This window comes from Mytilus trossulus, chromosome 14, assembly GCF_036588685.1.
Source record: "Mytilus trossulus isolate FHL-02 chromosome 14, PNRI_Mtr1.1.1.hap1, whole genome shotgun sequence".
Classification (NCBI taxonomy): Eukaryota; Metazoa; Mollusca; class Bivalvia; order Mytilida; family Mytilidae; genus Mytilus; species Mytilus trossulus.
The window spans coordinates 64653665-64674167 of record NC_086386.1 but is presented as its reverse complement, the minus strand read 5'-3'; the positions used below and the strand labels follow the sequence as shown (position 1 = coordinate 64674167).

Here is a 20503-nt window from a genome sequence, read left to right as displayed (position 1 = left end):
TCCTTCCTTATCATATAACTTGCTTATATCAATTCTAAATAGTAATTCCCAAACAATATTAAAAATTGTTGTCAACTATTTGAATGAATGCTGGTTGGTGAGAAACTCATTATTAAAAGGTACTTGATTTCTGTAATAATGTATATGCTTCTCATTTATTTTTTTATATATTTCTCTCATAATAATATCCACTGTCACTCCTTCATTGTATATATGTTATTGTAGTTAGTCTTTAATTTGTTGCCATAACCATTTATTGTCAATGTGTTAGTGCTAATAAAGTTATCTTATCTTATCTTATCTTATGATAATTTGAGTAGAATCGGTGAACATAAATTTGACCGCTAGTGCCTTTTCAAGGCTTTTTAAATTATTAAATAATTATGATACGCTGGTATTTTGAAATAAAGCATGCCCTAATAAAGGGAGGTAACTCTAAACTTTCAAACCTCTCCAATGAAGAGATTTAAAAGTTTATATGTTTTCAGAAATTCTAGAACGAATAAGAAGCTTTGATCAGCTTTAAACAGTTTTAAACACATCATCAGTATACAAAAAAGGTAATTGAGGGATTTTATCTTAAAGTTACCATTGTTTTTCATATCCATTCATGAGGATTCATTAAAAGATTGTGATCATTTCAAGTGAAACTAAGTAGCATCTCAAAATTATGCAGCCGTAATCAGAAAAAGCCATATTTTTATTGAATATTGTCATTGTTGGGTACATTATCTCATAAATATTTTGTAACTGTAAGAAAAGAACTATGAAACTCTGGTCGTCATTTGTCTGCCATTACTGTAAATGACACAGGTTCCACTAAAATTTTGACCTAATGAAACAAAACGAATCCGGGTCCGTTCGCGCCCATTCACGTTCGCACCTACTCATGTTCGCCCCCTTTCACTTTCGCACCTTACATGTTCGCGCCCAATTTTAATCGGTTTTGTGTTTAATAACTTTGTAATCAAGTTTTGGCAAGTGTATTCTTATAAGTATATTTGTTGTCATTGTCTCAAAAATAAAGTTAGACAGCATTTTGTTTGGTGTTGAATAAATCTTTATCATGTTTTGGATAGTGAATTGTTAAAAAAAAATAATCCTTTCTAAATAAAGTGAGATTCTGTCAACGTTTTAATTTGTTTGAATAACTCTTTATCATGTTTTGGTAAGTGTATTGTTATAATTTTTTCTTTGATTTGTTTCAAAATAAAGTGAATTTCTGACTTTTTCTGGTGTGTTGAAATTTTTTTTAAATCATGTTTTGATTATAATAGTGTATTGCTATATTTTATTGTTTCATTGTTTCAGATCAAAGGGACCTGTTAAAAACAATTATTTTTTATGTGTTTTTCATTTAAAATCTTCAATGTTTTACTCATACCAAGCCAAATACATTTAGTTAAAGCAATTTAAAACAACAATCATGATTTTCCAATTATTCTACTGGAATTTGAATTAAAATTGGACGCGAACATGTAGAGTGCGAACGGACCTTGGGTGCGAACGTGCGAGGTGCGAACGTGTAGGGTGCGAAAGTGTATTGGGCGCGAACGGACCTGATACCAAACAAAACGCTGCTGGACATGCTGGATAACTCGGACTATAACAAATTGACCTATCACAAACTCGGACTATAACAAACTCGAAATATCACAAACTCGCCCTACCGTTATTTGTATGCAGAAATATATTGAACAAACTCGGACTTCGATTTGGGATGCCAATTGATTTTTTCTGACTTTAAAAAAACCAACTTTATATATATATAAAATAAACTTAGGGGAGGGTTGGGATCCTGCTAAGATGTTTAACCCCACCACAGTATTTATGTATGTGCCTGTTCCAAGTAAGGAGCCTGCAATTCAGTGGTTGTTGTTTGTTTATGTGTTACATATTTGTTTTTCGTTCATTTTTTTATACAAATAAGGCCGTTAGTTTTCTAGTTTGTACAAAAAACATGTATTGTTTTACATTGTCATATATAGTTGTTAATGTCAGTGTCATTTTGGTCTCTTTTGGATAAGTGTCTCATCTGCAATCATATTACATCTTCTTCTTTTATATTTACATCCATCATATTATGTGTGGAATTTGATATTTTTGAAAAAGGATAATTAACATCTATTTGAAATATTATTGTTGCAAACAATGTTGGTACCAATTCCATTTTGCTATAGATTGGCATACAAATAAAGCCTGGTGAGTTTGATAAAAATGTTGTGATTTCTGATTGAATTCATTACATTACACCTGAAAAGAAAGGAAAAAAAGAACTGAAATTTAAAATAGCAAGAATTATAACACTTAATTATCCAATTTTTCCAGTAAATAAGATGCATACAATAGCTTATTTTGAGAGGGACACTATTACAAGTAATAATACATAAAAGACAAATAAGTGGTATAGTTTTTCATTATTAAATGCATTTATTCCAATTTTTCTTCTTAAACATATCTTGTTTACAAAATGTATATTACTCGCTTCTAAAATGTCAAAATAAATTATTTAATTAATTGCAAATTATAATTAAATTTAAATGAAGTATTGATAATTAATTTTGAAATTAAGAAATTGGTACTCTGCACCACTGCCTGGCAAGTTTGATTTTGGAGAATAAAACAGCTCGGAGCTCCAGATAAAAATTCACAAATTTGGGTTTTTACCCACCATTTTCTTATGTAATTGGGTGATAAGTCTTTAATTGCATTATCAATCCCAATTCACCCTCAAGTTAATATCAAATTGGGTTTTTCACCACCAAGCTCCTTAATGTATTGGTTTTTTTCATCAACACAAATTGTCAATATTGAATATGTAGGCAATATCAACCCCAGATGTTTTTCCATCTTAAATATGTTTCTTTCTTTGTATACATGCTAGCTATTTTATTTGGTTTATTCACTGAACAGCAATTGTAGATTTAATTTGTGTGTAGTTTCAAACCTTCTGCTAGTTTTGTATTTTCTCACAACTTATATAAACTGTAAAAAAAGGATATGTGTTTTCACAGGCACTCGTCTCAAATTTTTTTTCCCTGTATGCCTTTATATAGACGAGTGCCTGTGTGTTCATTCACTCATTAACAGTAAAATGAAAAAAAAATAGTATATAAACTCTAACTATACTTGAATGTTTTTGTTTTATTCAATTTACATAAATCTGGGTTAAGTGATCCCTTATTAGAACTTTTGGTTTCGGATGCCTCCAACTACATTTGTACATGTAGTCCAAATAGTTATAGTTGAAAGACTATTATAATTATTTTTTTTTACTTCATTAATTGGACTACTACATATTATGATTTGGCCTTTCACTTTTTCCAACTGAGTTTGTTTTTGACGAAACCCGTGTTTATTAGCAATGTTCCTGTTAAGTTACGCAAACATGCCCGTGTGTTACATGTGTTAGATGGACGCTTCCTAAAATCACTGGCTGAGTCTTGTTATCATCATAACTTTCCCTCAGCTATTCAAAAGAAGCTGAAAACATGCTTCTATTCAATATTTTTACAGGACATTTTCTTTCATTTTAATTCAATATATGTTATGATAAATCCCAAGCAATTCAAAAAAAATATGTCAACTTGACACACGCTAATTGGATAAACGCTAAGAAGATCGAAATGTTTTCAAAAACAAGTGTACCTTTGGGCAACGGAAAATTCCAGCAGGGACCCATTTCTGCTACTTGATGCAGGGATCTATTTTTAGAATGAAAGGACATTTCCAATTATAAATATTATACAAATAGATTTACGCGACGACTGTAAACAGATAAGGGTAAATCACGCAAACAGTAGCCAATTAAAGGGTTCAGAACTCATGGTTTTGGCATATAATTGGGTTTTCCTTTGAACTAATTGGGTTTGAACCCTGCAATGGGCAATTGCATTGGTTTTTTTATCATTTGTATTGCGTGATCATGCAAATAGGCAGCTTATCTGGAGCTCTGATAAAACCTTGGACTATACAAGCCTTTTAATGGTTAAGCATTTAATTTAACTTTTAATGTATGTTTTTGTCTTTTTTAGAAATGGCTGATAACAGTGGCACAAGTGAGGCCACAGGAAGTGGATCAAGTGGGTCCACAGGAAGTGGCAGTAATACTGAAGGCAATGCAGGACAACACACTGGTGGCTCTGTATTGGTAGGTCAATCATGTTACATATTTATATCACATGTAAAACATAGATCTAACATGGATGTGCCAAACACTTAAAGTAATTAAGTTTAAAATCACTTTTGGGGGAGATCTTTCATAGTAATTGCATGTTATTGTTGATGTCGACTTTATGAGTATTGTATCTGTTATAAAGTTACTTATCCGTACTGTTAACCGCAAGAGATTTATTTTCATGACTTTAACGAGTGGAAAAATAATGTGAATATAAATTGTCCTGAATATGTAAAACTAGGATGTTTCATTATTTTCTACAACAAATTGATTATAGAATTGCGAAACAAATCAATGTGAAATGTGTTTGAAAGGGCTTAACCCGTAATAAAGTAGCAGCAAAAATAAGTTTGTTTACAGAAATAATTTTTTTGTGTATTTGTTTTTTTCAAATTTGTACATCAAGCATACAAATTTGTCAGACAAGTATCTATACATACAAACATGGAGATGCCACATAAAACAAATGTAGAGATGTCACAACATATTTTTTGGACAAGCCAAACAAAACATTTATATGGACATGCCACTTGAAACACATATTGGGATTTGCCACAAAAACATGCATGGATATGCCACACAAAACACATACTGGTAAATGGCCTTGCAACAAAAACATGCATGAACATGTCACACAAAACACATATATGGACGCCACACAAAACACATAATTGGCCTTGCCACAAAATCTTGCATGGATCTGCCACACAAACACAAATAGCAAATTGCCACATAAATGACATTGCCACAAAAACTTAAAACATATCTATGATTATGATAAAAAAAAACATACATGGTATTTGACATAAAACATATATCTATAGATATGCAACAATCCAGTGTAAATGATAGGATGTTATAAGCATATTTTATTATTTTCAGACTTTTATGATGTCTAAGAAGATAGAATCAGCTCTGTGGGCCACCAGAATCTTTACCATTATCTGTACTTTTCTCTTTTTCTTTCCACTTGTTGGGTAATACCATTATTGATTTAATACAATAAGGGAGATAATCAAAAATCATAAGTGTGTCAAGTAAAGTGAAAGACAACACTATGGCTAGGGGAAAAACAAACAACAGTACACAGAAAACAAAGGATTGAGCAATACTAACCCCAAAAAATAAAAGTTGTCAAACACAGATTTTCTGGACGGGTAAGCAGTTTCTGCTCCTCCACCTGAGGTACCTGTTCTGCTCATCTTGCTCATGACAAGTACAAATTGAATGTAATGTCTTAGAAAGTTGTTTCTGCTATTACTAAAAACATGTTTTGCTGTACACAATATATATAAAGTTTGAAAAAGTTAACATTCTGCTAGATAAACAGGTTTGGTATCAAAATCTCAATGGAATATGTTGTTATTATTGTACTACAGTCATACATTATTAGAATTTAAATTGTTCCTATATCATTTAAGATGATGATGTTTCTTATTGTTGGATTCTTGAAGTTGATGCATCTTTTATACTGATAAAGGAAAATGTGGTATTAGTGCCAATGAGACAACTCTCCATCCAAATAACAATTTATAAAAGTAAACCATTTTAGGTCAAGGTACTGCCTTCAACACAGAACCTTGGCTCACACTGAACAGCATGCTATAAAGGGCCCCAAAAATTACTACTGTAAAACCATTCAAACGTGAAAACCAACGGTCTAATCTATAAAAAAACATGAAACGAGAAACACATACAAAGTACATAACCAGACAACAACTACTGTACATATGTCTTTTTTGTCTTATTTATATTGTATTTGACTTAATGCTTTATATTTTCAGTGGTGGCCCATATGGATTTTATCAGCGAGCATTGATCAGTAATGCTGCAACAAGTGCACTGAGACTTCATCAACGATTACCTAACTTTCAACTGAACAGACAGTTTTTATCCCTTTTGTTAGCAGAAGACAGCTGCCATTATTTGATTTATTCTCTCATGTTTATGAACAGCTATCCATTAACAAGTATCCTTTTTTCTTTAAGCAGAAATTCTCACTTTCAAATTACAACTAGAAATGCTCAGACAAATTACCAGTGGAAGTTTATAATGCAGCAAATTGTTACACAAATGACAACCTTGGGGGACATTTTTGATTTTTATCAAATAAAGACAACAGTGGTATACTGCTGTTCGAAATTCAGAAATCAATTGAGAAAAAAACAAATCCAGGTTACAAACTTAAACTGAGGGAAACACATCAAATATAAGAGGAGAACTATGACACTAGAAACACTAAAATGCAACACACTCAGAAGCGAACTATGATATACCAGTGGCCATTTTCCTGAATTGGTACAGGACATTCTAAGAAAGAAATAATGGTGGGTTGAACCTGGTTTTTTGAACATGGTCTATAAAAGAGAGGCAAACTATACCAAAAGGATATTTAAACTTATAAGTGGAAAATGAACCAACAACACCATGGCAAAAAATTATGAAAGAAACAGTATACAAAACACAACATGGAAAACTAAAGACTTAGCAACACAAACCCCATTACAAACCAGGGGTGATTTTGAGTGCTCTGGAAGGCTATTAGAGGATACTGCTTTACATGTACATGTATAAGAGAATGCATAAAATTTATGGTTGAAAAGGAAATGCATATGAAAATTTTAAGTATAGTATTACTTTCATGGATAAATTTTAGGTGAAGTCTTCCCTCAACTTTAAAAAAAAACATTTTGAAGTTCTTTCATGAAGTTTTATATAAATGATTTTTATATTGTTATTCTTAACGTTTGTTTAGTGTCTCTAATTCCTATCTGCTTGTATGCAGTGTTACATGCATGTAACTTTACAGTACTGATTTTGAATGTAAGTATATTGATGATTTGATATATAAATCCATAAAATATGTTTTGGTTTTTAGATTTTTTTTCATCCTGTTTTTCTGAATCGTGGGCAGGTGACAGGAGTTAGGTCCTTGATAGATTGGAAAATAAGCATAGAATGTGGAAGGTCTGGGAAAAAAAACAGAAATCATCTTTCAAAATGCAGTTTTTTTTGCCAATTTGACAGCTCATTTTTTTATTCTTAATAGACTTAAAAGTCGTCAATTATGCACGCCTACGTGAATCCTTTACCAGATAGCAGGGGTTGCCTGTATCCCTGCACTATAAATGTTCATCAAGCGTCTTGGTGATTGTCATTGTGCACGATAACCTAGAAATAATGTTTGTTATGTAGGTACTTGATCACAATTCTCTAATGACAGCAGTGCTGATTGATAATTATGAGAATTTAATATGCCAAATAAGTCATGCAATATAGCATCATAGTTTTTCAACCACGCTCAACATTGAAAGGAAGTGACAATGTCTCTAAATGCTTGAATGATGTTCACTAAAATCAAATTTTGGACAGAAATGCATCAAACTCGAAAGTTGTCTATTGTATTGCTATTCTTCAAATCAAAATCCCATTTAGGTCTTCAGCATGAACAAAAGCTCAGATCTCACTGATATTTTCAACAGCATCCAGCATTAGTTTGAGCAGAATCTGTTCATGATGCTATAAAACTGATGTTTTAACATATTAAAATAACCATATAAATACATGTAGTCTCAACTCTCAAAGCAGAAACTAGTTTGCAAGTTTTTGGAATAGATTCTAGTTTGAATAAATTACTTCTCTGTAAAACAAATCTAAAGATATTGCATTGTTAAATTATAAATAATTTTAAGCTATTATTAACTGTTATTATTGTTTTTCTTCACAGGTTATGGGTCCACAGTCCATTCAGTTTGTCAGAAATATGATAACCAAACTACAGGCTCAACAAGTCAGTATATTGAGATTTATAGCCTGTACCGAGATATTTATTATGCCAGCTGTCTTTTTAATGACATTTACGTAAGTGTTTTTAATTTGAAAAAGAAACTATGGAAATGGAAACGGATGAATCCATTTTTTTTGTAGGTTTGGGCATTTGACTCATGGACTTTTACAGGGTTATATTGTATTTTCTCAACATTTTGAAGGTGAAAAATCAGCTATTTCAAGTATTATGATATATAATTAGTGTTTCCTGCAGCTTTTAAAAAGGGCAGGGTAATTGTTAGCTCAGAGGGCACATTAAGCGCGATGGACAACAATTTTAGGGCACTTACTTAATATGAACAGGCAATTTCTATAAAATGGATTCATTTAAAACATATACTAGTTTAATGCTATAAAAAGGACATATACATCTGTAATCAATCATTAAAACAAATTGTTAAACAAGAAAAAGTGTTTAAAACATATACAGGATTTTGAGGGCTTTAGTCACTTTTGCGCTCCATGAAAATCAACCTTTTTTTTTGTGTAACAGCAAGGGACCAAGGATGTATGTAACTAGCTTCATATTTGACTTTGTAAGATGTAAAGGACTTGTAGGCATGACTGGCAGTCAGTATTGTATGATTTAATTGACCCTTATTGTGAAAGATTTTGACATGGGATATAGAAACTTGGTTCACAATTTCTCTTCAGTTTGTTCCTGAGGACATTCCTGAACAACACAAGTTGGAATCATTTTTTTTTTAAACAAGGAATTACAGTAGAAATTAACTTGCAATGATTTTATCAAGTGCTGCATAACCATTATCCTTATATATCGTCTAAATCGATATTTGAAAATCATTTCTATTAAGTTGGAACTGTATAAAATCCTTTTTGGAACGAGTATAACGACTGAAAGGAAGTTGTAAACCAATCAAGAATAGATAACGTTTTCTACTTTTGGTTTGAAAATGAAACGAAAACGGGAAGTGACACGTGTATAGTAAATTCAAAACGAGTCCTGATTCATCAGGACATTATAATTTTTGGGTTTTAATTCCTTTAGTAAGAGATATATTTTTGTCTCTCTCGTTTAATTGCTTCTAAATGATTTCATATTTTACGTTTTTTATCAGGGTCTATAAATAGTTATAGGACTACTTTCATGCATGCGTAGCTCAAAGTACAGAAAGCACCTGTTTAACTCGTGAAGACAATTTTAACTTTTTGAATAAAGTTCTATAAATATTTGTTAAAGGAAATTGGCAATAGTTTTTGATGGCATTTGATTTATATCAATTGTGACGAAAATGCGTTCAAATGACGAATCTACGACAAACAAACTTCTAATTGTGATCGTTTGTGAAATAATGAAATTCAAAATTTTTGTTTACGTTTGAAGGGAAATAACTCGAGCGGTATTCATAAAATATGTCTTTCAGTACCGGTTGTTATCCCAGATGCTTATTAAAACCAAACAACAAATTGGCAGTATTTGGCCACAGCCTTTAATATTATTATTCTCATAATTTATACATGTTGTATATAACTGAAAAATGAGGTTACCCGCATATTGCTGATTATGGCAACCGTACTGTCATATATATATATATAAATTACTACCACAGATAATGGTAACTGAAGATAGGATTAAAACAATTTGGAAATCACCGTGGGAACACAGGTGATGGATCGAAACCCTTACATTGTTCATCTAGATCTGTAGTAAATGATCCTATTCATAAAACAAAATGTTTTTTGATGCAGCGAATTATGCAAATCACAGGCCTAATAAATTCAAAGTCTTGTTGGAAGGTTTGATAACTTCGATCAGACTTCTTCACAGGTCCTGTCTGTCCAATTGGCCAAATACATATAGGTGTTCAAACAAATGACAACTGAAACATCACCTGAAATTATAAATTACAACACAGGCAGTATCTTATTCTAATAAATTGTATTTACAATAAATATACATTTTGGGAGGAGGGAGGGATTTTGAATAAAATTTCCTCTGATAACAACAAGTTATTTAAGCAGCCTCTCCTGTTGGACCCGAATTAAAAAAGGATCATGACGTCAAATTGTATGGTTCACTAACCACCAATGAAATTTGAGTTTTCTGAAACTCACTAATGACCAACCAATGTAATAGTACAGCGCACCGTGATAACTGAATTTAAGTACAGGACTTAAATTCTATTATCCCAGATGCTTATTAAAACCAAACAACAAATTGGCAGTATTTGGCCACAGCCTTTAATATTATTATTCTCATAATTTATACATGTTGTATATAACTGAAAAATGAGGTTACCCGCATATTGCTGATTATGGCAACCGTACTGTCATATATATATATATAAATTACTACCACAGATAATGGTAACTGAAGATAGGATTAAAACAATTTGGAAATCACCGTGGGAACACAGGTGATGGATCGAAACCCTTACATTGTTCATCTAGATCTGTAGTAAATGATCCTATTCATAAAACAAAATGTTTTTTGATGCAGCGAATTATGCCAGATTGACAGTGAAACAGAATAATGATTCATTGTCAACCGCCATAAAATGGAGGTTCGCTGCCAAGCTGTGAGCCAAATACATCCACAATAAATCAAAGCAAACTTCAAGTTACATGTAACTACTAGAAAAGTTGCTCAAAAAATCGTAAAAAACTGTATATATCTACAGTAAAAATTTTCACAAGATCAATTATACAAAGTTTGTCAAGGGTACAATATTGTATTTATATCACCGAGACAAAAACACAAAACAAAACTAATTCTCCTATCTCAAAAGACCATGATTGGCTAACGAGAAGGCAGCTTTAAACAACTTAACTGCATAACTGGAGGAACAAACAAGTGAATGGGATGAATATGAAAACGCATCACACGGTATAGCTGACTTATATGAATCCTGAAACCAAATTTCAGAAATCCTTGTATTGTAGTTGTTGAGAAAAATGTGACGAAAATTTTCAACTTGGCTATCATGTGTAAAATCATACAAGTGTTCGGTAAACAGGAAGTTGTCAAGTGATCAATCTGAAAACGCATCACACGGTATAGCTGACTTAGATAAACCCTGAAACCAAATTTCAGAAATCCTTGTATTGTAGTTTCTGAAAAAAATGAGACGAAAAATATTCATTGGAAGGACAGCTCGGTAAAACAGTATACCCCCCTTTTTTAAAGCGGGGTATAATAAACGGTAGAATTTAACTATTAATAGAAATAATTCTTTGGTAATAGGCAATCTTGAATCCCTAATTTGGCCTTGACCGGTTAACTCCCTCCATCATTTTTTATAATCAATTTTTGTAAAATCTCCCAAGACATTCAAACTACTGGAAAAAAAAAAAAATTATCACTGCTAAATAACACTTGATAGAGAAATGCGAGTAACTGCTTGAAACAAATAGCTATAAAATTGCACAATTCATACAATGGTAATGGTCATACATTTATAAACCAAACAATTTCTGAACTCATTAAAGGCCAATACACCTCTTTGATATGTTGTTTTAGGTACATGTACTTTGGGCAACTGAACTATCTACAAGGGACCCAATTATAGTTTGAAATTAATGTTTAAATCTTCTGGTATCCCTGCTGGGGTCTTTCTGGCTGTTGATTTGGTCTTATTTGCGAAGGCAAATTATATTGCTTGAATTGACAGTTTATAACTGAGTGAACACCATGACATTGTATACATGCATGACTATATTGACAAAATGAATTGAAACATTTGCCCTTATAATTAAAGGCATAGCACTTTGGCGTTTTAACCACATTTCTATTAGCAGAAAATGTATTGTAACCAGAAGAAACTACATTTACTTCCAAATTTTGTGTGCCAATACTATCAGCCATATATAATAACCAAAGCTCTGGATCTACTATAGCCCATGAACTTGCTGGATCCAGTGTTTTTCGCAACCTAAATTGCTCATCATATAACTTCCAACCTAAATTATTAGGATTTCTTTTTGCGCCCAAACGTACAACTGACATGTATTTAAGTAATTCTTGTAATCTACCTGAATGCACAGTACAATATATATATACTAACAAAAATGATAAATGCTGATGTCCATTGGTCAATAGACCCAATTTTGTTTTGCATATTTTCTGTTTGCACAATAAATTCACCTCCTCTAAAAACAAGCTTTTGTGTAGCCTGCTGAGTATTGTTAATTAACAAAATGCCTAAATCAATAAATTCACTTTTCATAATTTTTTCTCTGATACTTTGAGAAACATTAAAAGCAATATTAGCATGCATGCTGGGTATCTGAATAGGGTGATCAAAAGTACTAAATGGCATTGTAAAACTTGAGGCACCATTAGTATTACCTAAGGAATGTTCTGGAGGATCTTGACTGGTAACAGTGTTGCACACTCTTTGGTCTGGTAGTGGTACTCTTGAGTATAACAGGGTATTAGCTGTGCTTGTCAAATCGACTGGCCCTGTACTTGCGCTGGTATATATGCCTGCCCCTGTCTGTGAAAACAACATTGGGTATGTACCAGTAGAACTAGTAATGGGTATGAATGGTGTACCAGTATCAAGTGTAGGCAACTGTGGTGCAGTTACTGACATAGTGTCAGGTACTCTCTGGTTAACCTTTTTCCTTGCTGATGCAGCAGCCAGTATTGGCAAATTTTTCCTTTTCCTGGCAGACCGCCTGAGCTGTGCTGACATGACTCCTAAAAGAATAACTAGAATTAAAAAACACTGTCTGAATATTCGATTAATCCAGATTGATTATTGCTTGATTAAATGTCCAGTAGAAAATATCACACATGTGTAATTAATATACTTAGCAAAATACTGATGTATCAAAAAATGCACAAAATAGCTAAATTAAATTAAATAGGCTGTGACCGGTTTTTTATTTAAAAGAAGACAGTACGATTAATAAGGTTGTGTGAAATTCAAGTAACTCTGTACTCCATTATCCATCAAGAACACCTATATTCGATAATTATTATGTTGATGTTGACCTCTTGTACACCGGAGAAACTCTTTCATAGAAGGCGAAACAACGGAGACTAGTGTATTTATTATTAAGGTGGATTCTTGTTCCTCGAACAGAAGTTTTGCAATAATATGCATACATGTAATGCATACGTTCCCACATCTGAAACCATGTATAAAGTTTGCTTCAGATTTTAAGTGATAGAACTCAGTACTTTGAACTACATATTTGATAACAATACAAAGCATTCTGGGTACATTCCATTAAGTGTGTAAATAAACAATAAATAAATTAAGTATGCGGACCAGGACTCGTCTTATAAATTCAAGTATTGAAACACATTAATGTAGGCGTGTAGCCACGATGATATTCTCCTTTCACATGATAATGGACACAATTAATCAACGAATTGAATATTTTGCAATGGCTCCGGTTCGCATACCAACACGAAAGGTTATTTCAAAACTCGCCAGATAAAATATTTTTCTAATTCTGGTAGTCCTAACATGTTACCAAGAAGCATTATTTACCATTTATTTATATTTGAAAGTTAGCAACGGCAACGGAAAATCATTGAAAGAAAATTCAATAAACCATGTGCTCGCCATGTGCTTCTGTAGGTCAGTTACATGTATCCTTGTTTCAAAGTAAACATCAGTTTTTACTACTTTACTTTTCCCCGTTGAAAGAGACTCAAATCTAAACCAAACTGTTGGCACTTAAAGAAAATTAAATAAAATTAACTTTGAAAGAGAAAAAAAAAATATATTTGTTTTTGATTTCAGCCATGTGGTCGAACCACACACGTGTACATGTATCCTTGTTTTTTGATAAACAACGTCAATATTTGTCTTTTCTATTGCACGACTCCTTGTTTTAAAATGTGCGTACAGCTATAACAATTCCTTTCAAAAATTATTATATAGCATAAAATACTCCCTGACAATTTTTTGCTGAATATTTTGAATAAAATTTCCTCTGATAACAACAAGTTATTTAAGCAGCCTCTCCTGTTGGACCCGAATTAAAAAAGGATCGTGACGTCAAATTGTATGGTTCACTAACCACCAATGAAATTTGAGTTTTCTGAAACTCACTAATGACCAACCAATGTAATAGTACAGCGCACCGTGATAACTGAATTTAAGTACAGGACTTAAATTCTATTAATTACGACGATAAAGGCATGGCATCAGGAATTCAACAAAATTAGTGCAGGGCGCCAATTTTTTTCCCCAAAAGGGGCAGGGCGTTGAGAAATCGCAGCAGGGCGCCATTACACGCCAAAACCACCTGTAGGAAACACTAATAATGAGATGTGGTATGATTGTAAATGAGGTAACTTTCCTATGGAGACTTATTGATGACTTGTCTTTAGGTCACCACACACCTTTAAGAATGAACAAAATCAAAATGGTGATGTAAACTTTAAAAGGCATATAAAAATGTGAAACAATTCAATAAAAAAACCAGATTTATGCTTAATACAACATTCAAAAATCAAATTTGGTAGACAACTAATTGAAAAACCTAGGCTCCTGACTTGAAACCCGCACATAAAGACCTGCATTATGGATATTCTAGAAACCTGTATTCTTCTTGCTTAGCTAAAACAGCAGAAGTTCTTACCATTGAAAATGTTACATAGGTTTAATGTTGCATTAGTACAAGGAACTCCTTTGCTATCATATAGAATATTTTTTAAGTATATGTAAACACAATGGTTATTACTCTTTTCCTACTAAACAAAGCAACAAGAACAAATGTCATTACAAAAGTATGCGTATCACCATTTAGTTATTTTTTCCTGATTTTAAATAACTCAAACAGTATGCAATATTCTAGCATTTCCATAAGATATTATAAAAGTATATTTTTTTTTTGTTTACCATTAGTACCATACCAGAATTGTTTGTTTGATTAATTATGCACCATTGATATATTACAGTGGTAAATGTTCCTTGTTCTAACCAATTATGATTAACGATTAATGATAAATGATTAATGATTAATTATGCATAATTGATATATTACAGTGGTAAATGTTCCCTGTTCTTACCAATCATCTACTATAGATTTCTCCTACTAAGATATTCCTCCAGGAGAAACCCATACTGCAGGTAAATAAGTCAATTATTAGTTTGTGATGAAAGGGGAGATAACTGCAACCAGAAACATGAACATGGTTAGAAAAAATATTGTTATCTCCCTTTATGCATATGTGAAAGATAACAGACTACAACCAACAGAACAAAATGCACCAATAAAAAACTTGCAGAAAATAAAAGTTTTAATATTTTAAGGAAGTTTGATGTAATAGAAATAGAATTCAAAAGTGTTTTAAGTGTTGGGAATGTACAGTGACTGCTTATGAATGTATACAACATTTTATTATTTATTCATACCACAGATTCATTATTTTTATTTGTGATATACCAATTTTCATGGATTTCTTGGATAGAGGGGAAAAAATATAATCACTGTATGTTTTTATTTAACAAAAAAGATATATAAATGGAAGAAATTTACACTGGCAAAAAGTGTTGTGCATATTGCTACAGAACTGATACCAAAATCACAAGATGTTGCTTTACATAAAAATCAGGGTACCTATTGGTATAGAATAGTTTACAACAGCAACCAAACACTTTATGCAATTTTCAAGAAATAGTTGCCTTTTGTCTCCTCCTTGAATGACATTACTTAGAAAGGCCTAAAATGTTAATTCATATTATTGTTATACAGTTCTTAAATATAAAAAAAGAAGATGTGGTATGATTGCCAATGAGACATCTGTCCACAAGTGACCAAAATGACACAGACATTTACAACTATAGCTCACCGTACAGCCTTCAACAATGAGCAAAAACCATACCGCATAGTCGGCTATAAAAGGTCCTGATATGACATTGTAAAACAATTCAAACAAGAAAACTAACAGCCTTATTTATATAAAAATATGAACGAAAAACAAATATGTAACAAATAAACAAACTAAAACCACTAAATTACAGGCTCCTGAGTTGGGACAGGCACATACATAAATAATGTGGCGGGTTAAACATGTTAGTGGGATCCCAACCCTCCCCTCACCTGAGACAGTGGTATAACAGTACAACGTAAAAACAAACTATGAAAATCAGCTGAAAAAGGCTTAACTCATCAGATGGACAAAAATACAATTGGACATGGCCGGGTACTTGTACATCCCGACAACAAAAAGACACTAGGAACAGATCTAATAGTACTCACAGTTATCTGACAGCTAGTTTAAAGCAACTAACAACTGTTAAAAAAATCATGCATCTAAGACTAAATTAAAGTTTTCTTGTTGTTTTCTAGGACTCTGTTCCATGAACTAAGAGTAAGTATAGAATATTTATGTAGCAAGCCTCAGTGTCCAGCCATGGTGAGGAACATGTTAACCAAGATCACAGCTTTTGTTTCAAGGCTGGCTCCTACTGTAGCATAGAAGTGATCTCCAATCAGAAGGTGAGAATGTTGGACAGGAAGTACAGAGTGTGTTCTGTTTGAAAATAAGATATTGTGTTCAGATGTATCAGAAGAGGATTGTAATGGATGTGAAAATTGAGGAGGATTTGTGATATGTTGTCATAGTAATTGTGATTATTTATGTTTTCCAAAATATTGGAGAAATATTTTCTGTAATAATCAGCTTTAATATTTTATACTTTAAAAAACAAATTAATAACAAAAATATTGTATTGTCAGAAAATAGGTGATTTTTGTATCATTACCAATGAAAAATTTGTCTTTATGTAGCCGAAAACATTTACTGGTAAATGCTTGAATCAGAATAATTTTTCTTTGTAACAAATTTTCACTGTTTATGCCTTATCACCTAGTGTTACGTATGTCTGTCCTTCCTATAATTATGAAATCCAATACCTGGCCAATAATGAAAAGATTTTTGGTTAATAAGTGTACAGTGATGAGTAACAGATCAACATTTCTTTTCACCAAGATCATACAAGAAAAATTTACATAAGTTATGAACATTCCAGTATATCATACAATGAATATGAGTTGTATAATTGTTTGTGAAAAGAACCAGGGGGTTCTTATCAAGCGATCTTCTTTTCATTGAAATGAAACAGATACTTTTTCATACATTTTCTGACACTAAGATGATTTGGTTTCCATTTTGGTATTTCTGTCACAGATTTCTAAGTTTATAACCTACTTGTTTTAGCCAGATGACATGAAGGACTGTGAAATCAACAGATTTTAAACTGGTGCTACTAAGGAAGCAGAAATTATTAGTTTTTTTTTGGTTTTTTTATTGATTTGTGTGTTAAATTAATCTGTAGATTTCTATGTTTTGTTCATTGTTGTTTGTCTGTTTTTCTCTCTAATGTCTGTGGTGTTGTCTGTCTATTATCAAATTAGTTGGTGATCTCCCTTGAAATCTTCACTTTTTGACACAAAATGGGCATTTATAATATTGCATCTTATCTACCATAAAAACCAACCATCATTAATTCTTAAGGTTCATCTTTTAAGCAATGCATTCATTTTTTTAAGGGGGGGGGGGGGGGGGGGGGCATTTACCAAGTTGCAAAACTTGTTTCTGATCCATATGTCATTTTGAACAATGTGTCTGATCCATATATCATTTTGAACAATAAAATATGCTTTAAAATTTGTAATTACTTTATAGCTCACCTTTCCTAAAAGGAAATGTGAGCTTTTGCCATCACTTGTATCCGTTGTCATAAACTATTTCAAAGATCTTCTCCTCTGCAACTACTGAACCAATTACAACCAAACTTTAGCTGAATGATACTTAGGGTATCTAGAATAAAGATTGTGTTTATTTTCCATTTTGTGAAAAAACATAGCCACCATGGCTAAAAATAGAACATGGGGGTAAAATGCAGTTTTTGGCTTATATCTCAAAAACGAAAGCATTTAGAGCAAATCATTAGGTCAAGATCTATCAGCCCTGAAATTTTCAGATGAATCAAACAACCCATTGTTGGGTTGCTGCCACTTAATTGGTAATTTTAAGGAAATTTTGCAGTTTTTGGTCATTATCTTGAATATTATAATAGATAAAGATAAACTGTAAACAGCAAAAATGATCAGCAAAGTAAGATCTACAAATAAGTTAATATGACCAAAATTGTTAATTGACCCCTTAAGGGGTTATTGTCCTTTAATGACAATTTTTCACAATTTGTTCATCATATTTGCTAACTTTAAAAAATCTTCTCCTCTAAAACTACTCAACCAAATTCAACCAAACTTCAACTGAATGATCAGTAGGGTGTATAAATAAAGTTTGTGTTTTATTTTCTATTTCGTCAAAAAACATGGCTGTCATGGCTAAAAATAGAACACAGGGTAAAATACAGTTTTTGGCTTATATCTCAAAAGCTCCAGCATTTAGAGCAAATAAGACAAGAAGTTAAAGTATTTATTAGGTCAAGGTGTACCTGTCCTGAAATTTTCAGCAGAATTGGGTAACTGGTTTTTCAGGTATAATGCCCCTGAATTGATGATTTTAAAGAGATTTTGCAGTTTTTGGTTATCTTGAATATTATTATAGATACAGATAAACTATTAATAGCAAAAATGTTAAGCAAAGTAAGATCTACAAATAAGTCAATTTGACCAAAATTGTTAATTGACCCCTTAAGGAGTTATTGCCCTTTAAAGACTTTTTTCACAATTTGTTCATCATTTTGACTTACTTTAAAAAATCTTCTCCTTTGAAACTGCTGTATCAATTTCAGCCAAACTTAGGCTAAATGAGTTTCAGAGTATCTAGTATAAATTTTATATTTTATTTCCTTGTATGTCAAGAAACAAAGCTCCTATGGCTAAAATAGAACATAGAAGAAAATGATTTTTTTTTTGCTTTTGAAGAAAATAGGACGATTCAAAGAACATTTAAATAAATTCAAAAGCCAAAATAATCATTGATGAGAGATTTAACCAAAAAAAATAAGGTGAGCGATTCAGGCTCTTGAGAGCCTCTTGTTTCTTTTATGTTAGATAGTAGTAGACCTATTCAGTTGCAGATCCAGAAATTTGTATAGGGGGATAGGGGGTGCTGACTGACCTAAGAGGGTCCTGCTCCTGTTACAGTGTTTTCCTTTATATTCAACCAAATTGTTCCCAAGCCTTTGATTTTGCCCTCTGACTTGAGAACTCCTTATCCATTGTAGTTTTGACTGAAATACACTAGAAATTGAAATTTACTCCTTCAAAAAGGCCTTGTTTCAGATTAAAATTAGAAGTTTGAGAAGACATATCTAGATTTCCACCTCAGCGCCTCTTTATATTCTGATAATATTACAGATATTCATACTAATGTTGCTGCATTGAAACCATATAGTGTAATTACATTTAAAACTTTTGGTTATTTATGATATTTTTCCATGTAAAAATGTAGTTCAATGCCATTCATTAACCTAACAGTGTTTTAGTGGTAAAAAAAGTGATCTTTTCATACTAAAATTTGTGAAATATTTATATATTGAACTGTTGTGCGATACATGTATATAGGTGTGCAATATAATGTATTTATGAACTTCTTGTGAATTGTTTTTGTTAACAGTAACAGTTTAATAATGATAGTTCAATTCTATAAGTGGACAAATACACTTATGTAAATATGTTGTTGTGTATATATTTTTAATAAGATAGTTAATTTTTCAATGCTGAATTTATACAACATTTATCTTGAGTTGTAGTGAGGAAGAAAGACCGAAAAACATCTAGATACTGTGTTATAGTCCACTGACATTGATTCTATAAAGCAATTTTAAAATATTCTTAATTAAAATAGTATTTATGTCATATACATCATTAGCAGAAAATCACAGGTATATATTTCTTAGATTTGACATGACAATATTTCAATTATTCTGAATATGCATTTAATTCTTGTCACTTGAATATAAGGCCATTTAGCATCAATCACAAGGAATCAACATTTTTAAGTATCATACTGAGTTTTAACATTCAGTTTATACTTTGAATAACATTGTAATATCACAATGAAGAGCAAGAGAGGGAAAGATATTTGGTCAAATCTATAACATTTGTGTCTTGCCAAAATAATTGGAAATGATAGTATTTGGGATAAACATGTCACATTTTCTTGAAAAATATTTGAAACAATAAAGTTTTATATTTATGCTAACCAGATTTTCATTGTAAACAGATGTGGAAAAGATTCACCTTTGCTGTTCTTGTGAGAACAGGTGTTTTGGTTTTTTTACCAATTTATTTTCAAACTTATGTTTTCATATATTGTAACAAGTCTTTATGAAAGTTAAACATGTTATATATGTTCATGTTTAAAAATCTAGTCCTTTCAATGGATGCTTGAAAAATTGAAACATCTTTTCTACAAGTCATGCTAAGTTTTTAGTCTTTATATTAGTAAAAATAGATAAATGGTATACATCAATGCGACTGCAACCAATCCACAAAAATAAAAATCGACCAAATTTATGCCATGCATTTCTATTTATTTCAATGGTCTTCATTGCAATTTTTAACATTTTCTCAATACACAAATAATGCTTG

The 20503-nt window shown here is 31.8% G+C and overlaps 2 protein-coding genes across 3 annotated transcripts; one reads left to right on the top strand and one right to left on the bottom strand.

The window, feature by feature from the left end:
* Positions 1 to 418: 418 nt before the first annotated feature.
* On the top strand, positions 419 to 20428 carry LOC134695726 (transmembrane protein 33-like). The gene is made up of 8 exons (XM_063557112.1): positions 419 to 560; positions 4035 to 4150; positions 5060 to 5154; positions 5962 to 6146; positions 6933 to 7000; positions 7905 to 8038; positions 14977 to 15060; positions 16283 to 20428. The coding sequence occupies exons 2-8, from the start codon at positions 4037 to 4039 to the stop codon at positions 16410 to 16412; spliced, it is 810 nt and encodes a 269-aa protein (XP_063413182.1). The 5' UTR covers positions 419 to 560; positions 4035 to 4036; the 3' UTR covers positions 16413 to 20428.
* Positions 9432 to 14107, bottom strand: LOC134695724 (uncharacterized). 2 transcript variants are annotated; one of them, XM_063557110.1, is made up of 2 exons: positions 12966 to 14107; positions 9432 to 12668 (listed from the first exon to the last, which is right to left on the bottom strand). In XM_063557110.1, the coding sequence occupies exons 1-2, from the start codon at positions 13186 to 13188 to the stop codon at positions 11995 to 11997; spliced, it is 897 nt and encodes a 298-aa protein (XP_063413180.1). In that variant the 5' UTR covers positions 13189 to 14107; the 3' UTR covers positions 9432 to 11994. The 2 variants fall into 2 exon arrangements, with proteins under 2 accessions (XP_063413180.1, XP_063413181.1); XM_063557111.1 differs by having other exon boundaries at positions 13080 to 14107.
* Positions 20429 to 20503: the final 75 nt, after the last annotated feature.